The sequence below is a fragment of the Mus pahari genome, chromosome 4, assembly GCF_900095145.1.
Source record: "Mus pahari chromosome 4, PAHARI_EIJ_v1.1, whole genome shotgun sequence".
NCBI lineage: Eukaryota > Metazoa > Chordata > Mammalia > Rodentia > Muridae > Mus > Mus pahari.
Genome location: NC_034593.1, coordinates 79,577,486 through 79,580,971, shown reverse-complemented (window position 1 = coordinate 79,580,971; position 3,486 = coordinate 79,577,486). Strand labels below are relative to the sequence as shown.

The following is a 3,486-nucleotide window of genomic DNA, read 5'->3' as shown; positions in this document are numbered from 1 at the left end:
TGGCTCATAACCATCCGTAACAAGATCTGACGCCCTCTTCTGGAGTATCTGAAGACAGCTACAGTGTACTTACTAAGTCTTTAAAAAAAAGTTTGTTTTTAAAAAAAAAAAAAAAGAAAGAAAAGAAAAGAAAGGGGCAGGTGAGATTGCTCAGCGGGTAAGAGCACTGACTGCTCTTCCGGAGGTCCTGAGTTCAAATCCCAACAACCACCTGTAATAAAATCTGATGCTCTTTGCCCTCTTCTGGTGCACCTGAAGTCAGCTACAGTGTACTTACCTATAATAAGAATTAAATAAAAATCTTTAAAAAGAGAAAGAAAGAAGGAAAGAAGGAAGAGAGAGAGAGAAGGAAAGAAAGAAAGAAAGAAAGAAAGAAAGAAAGAAAGAAAGAAAGAAAGAAAGAAAGAAAGAAAGAAAGAAAGCTACTACTGGGTGCTGGCTTCCCTGCCTGGACTTCTCTTCCCCCAGAACCCTTCCCCCCCCTTGCTGTCTTCTTAGTTTTCTTCTCTTCTCCTTCCTCCTTCTCTTCCTCCTCCAGTTATTTATTTATTTATTCATTTATTTATTTTCAGAGTGTCATGTAGCCTAGACTGACCTCAGACTTGATACATAGCTGAAGATGACCCTGAACATCTGGCCCTCTGGCCTGCACTGCCCAGTGCTGGGACTACAGGCGTATTCCAGACCAGCTAGCTTTGTGTGATGAAATTCGGAGAAGGGAAACCCTCTACCATCTGGCTAGATCCCCAGTTACATTTTTGTGATTTGGTTGTGATTTTACGTTGCAGCCCCAGCCAGCCTCACTCTCTTAGCAATAGGCATTCAGAGTGTGAGGGTTATGGGGTGGGGGATGGGGCAGCATCATCATTCCAGTCCTTTCCCCTAGCTTTTTTGTAACATACTGAAGTAACTTTTTTTTGTCTTTTTGAAACAAGGTTTTTTGTTTGTTTGTTTGTTTTTTGTTGTTGTTTTTTAATGTAGCTCTGGCTGCCCTAGAACTCACTATGTAGACCAGGTTAGCCTCAAACTCACAGAGATCCACTTGCCTCTGCTTTCAAAATGCTAGGATTAAAAGCTTGGGCCACCACACCTGACTCTGAATTAGAACATTTTAATAAATTATTGCTTAGTATTTATTGTCCCAACCACTAGACTGCCCTTACCTGTTTATTTGCTGGGCTACCCCCAATTCCAAACCCTGTCTTCCAGGTACCCAACAGGCACTTGTGGTTTTTGGGTGTTTGTTTGTTTTGCTTTTTTGGTTGTTTGTTTTTGGTTTTTGGTTTTTGGAGACAGGATTTCTCTGTGTAGCCCTGGCTGTCCTGGAACTCACTCTGTAGACCAGACTGGCCTCGAACTCACTCAGAGATCTGCCTGCCTCTGCCTCCTAAGTGCTAGGATTAAAGGCCAGTGCCACTGCTACCTGGCTCAACACGCATTTGTTAAGCTGGGTGTGGTATCACGTAGTTATGATCTCATTACGCTAAAATGACATAATATGAGCTACATAATAAGCTTGAAACTCTCCAAGGCTACCTGAGACCCTGTCCCAAAGACCCAGCCTCAAGTGGAGCAAGGCGGCACATGCCTTTAATCCTGGCCCAGGTCTCAGGAGGCAAAGGTAGGTGGATTTCTGAGTTTGAGGCCTACCTGCCCAACAGCCAGAGCTACAACATAGAAAGACCCTGTCTCAGAAAAAAGAGCAAATAAAACAACAACAAAAACCCACCCACCACCACCACCTGCAAATCTCACAAATATTTGTTGAATGAATGACCATGGCAAAGATAGCACAGTAAGAAGACACCTGAACCATGCGATGGTCTCGTCTGTGCCAGGCCCCATCCCACTGACAAAGGCAGTGTATAAAATAGACCCACAGACACAGCAGGTACGCAGCAGTATGGAAGGTGCTCTACTGAGCCCTGCTGGGTCAAGCTACAGGGTTCCCCCCCAGGGAGGCAGGCAGGGGATGGAGGAGCAGGGACACCCCTGTGTGGTGTCCCGGGGTTGGGTGGTCTTACCGATGGTGGCAATGATGCTGGTGCTCCGGGCGGCCACAGGCTCTGAGTCGATATCCAGAAGGCAGAGGTGTTCCAGGAAGGTGTCTGCCATAGCTGCGGGCAGTTGCTGCTTCTGGAAGAAGGCAGTGCCCAGCTCCTGGGTCAGCTGGGCCACACTGGCCCGTCGCAGGTATCCTGCTGGCCCTGTGATAGATTGGGAGTCAGGATCCTGCACAGAGGCCCGCCTGTCCTCCATGTGCTTCCTGCCAGTGCACCCTGTGTCTATTCAGCCCTCCGGTCTGTGTGAGGCCTTCCTTCAATCTGAGTGTCACACATTACTTTGTTTAGTCTCCGGGGTTCTATGGAGCGGGCTGTTAGGCGTGCTCTATCCCAACTTTACAAGGAAGGAAAAAGACAAAGAAAATGCATTGTCTAAGGAAAGGACATCCTCCAAGGAAGATGATTCAAATCTAGGTCTAGCTCCATGCTGAGTCCTTACTATCCCAGTTATGGAGACCCTCCCCTCCCCTGCTCCCTGCAGACCACTCAGCCTCAGCACCCCAGAGGCCTCCCTCAAGCATCTCATTCTCTAGGCCTGGAATCTCTGTTACTTTCCCTTGTTTCCTTGTTTCCAGCTCCAGGGACTTCCCCACTCCCCTCCCCTCCAAGTTCCATCCATTCACTACTCCTCCATCCCCTGCCCGCCTCCCTGGGGGGGAACCCTGTAGCTTGACCCAGCAGGGCTCAGTAGAGCACCTTCCATACTGCTGCTTACCTGCTGTGTCTGTGGGTCTATTTTATACACTGCCTTTGTCAGTGGGATGGGGCCTGGCACAGACGAGATCAGCCCTGGTTAAAGCATAACCAGCTAGCATCTCTCTTGCCAATGGAAGCCTTGTACACTGGGGGCCAGAGTCCAGGAACCACGGGAGTGCCCCGTGGCGTCCATGCTGCTGGATCCCCTTTGGCCTGTCTGCAGAGCCTTGATCAAAGGCTCAAATCAAATTTAACAGAGGCTGTACATCCTTCCCCAGAGGCCTCCACCCCCAACACCGGTTCTACCCTAATTCTCCTCTCTGTTCAGTGGCTTCCCTTCCTCTTCTTACCTCCTGGAGCTCCACTTAAGGCAGACTTTGCTAAGTCCTTTTGGGATCTAAAGATCCAGGGCCAGAGCTGCTGGGGTAGCGTGTTCTCTTGGACAGACATGCTTCCAACGCGTGGGACCAGGGCTGCAGGAACCACAGACTGGGAGGAGAGTGTACCCTAACTGCTGGTCTTATCTGCCGGAGCCAGAGAATAGAAAAGGGGCACACCCACTAGGCAACCCCATCCCCACACAGAGTCCCTTTTTGAGGACTGCGGGTTGTCAGTCCCCGCATCTTCCCTTCCCCTAGGTCATCCCGTTTTTGTTTTTTGTTTTGTTTTGTTTGGTTTGGTTTTTTTTTTTTTTTTTTTTTTTTTTTTTTTTTTTTTTGCCTAATTG

General features: G+C 48.5%; 1 protein-coding gene across 1 annotated transcript in view; it reads right to left on the bottom strand.

The window, feature by feature from the left end:
• The window catches only part of Pklr (pyruvate kinase L/R), a 9,724-nt gene extending 7,450 nt beyond the window's left edge, over positions 1 to 2,274 (bottom strand). Inside the window, exon 1 of the mRNA XM_029537608.1 lies at positions 2,025 to 2,274. Within this exon, the coding sequence (XP_029393468.1) occupies positions 2,025 to 2,259 (235 nt within the window). The 5' untranslated portion in view covers positions 2,260 to 2,274. The remainder of the gene's footprint in view (positions 1 to 2,024) is intronic.
• Between the last annotated feature and the right edge of the window lie 1,212 nt (positions 2,275 to 3,486).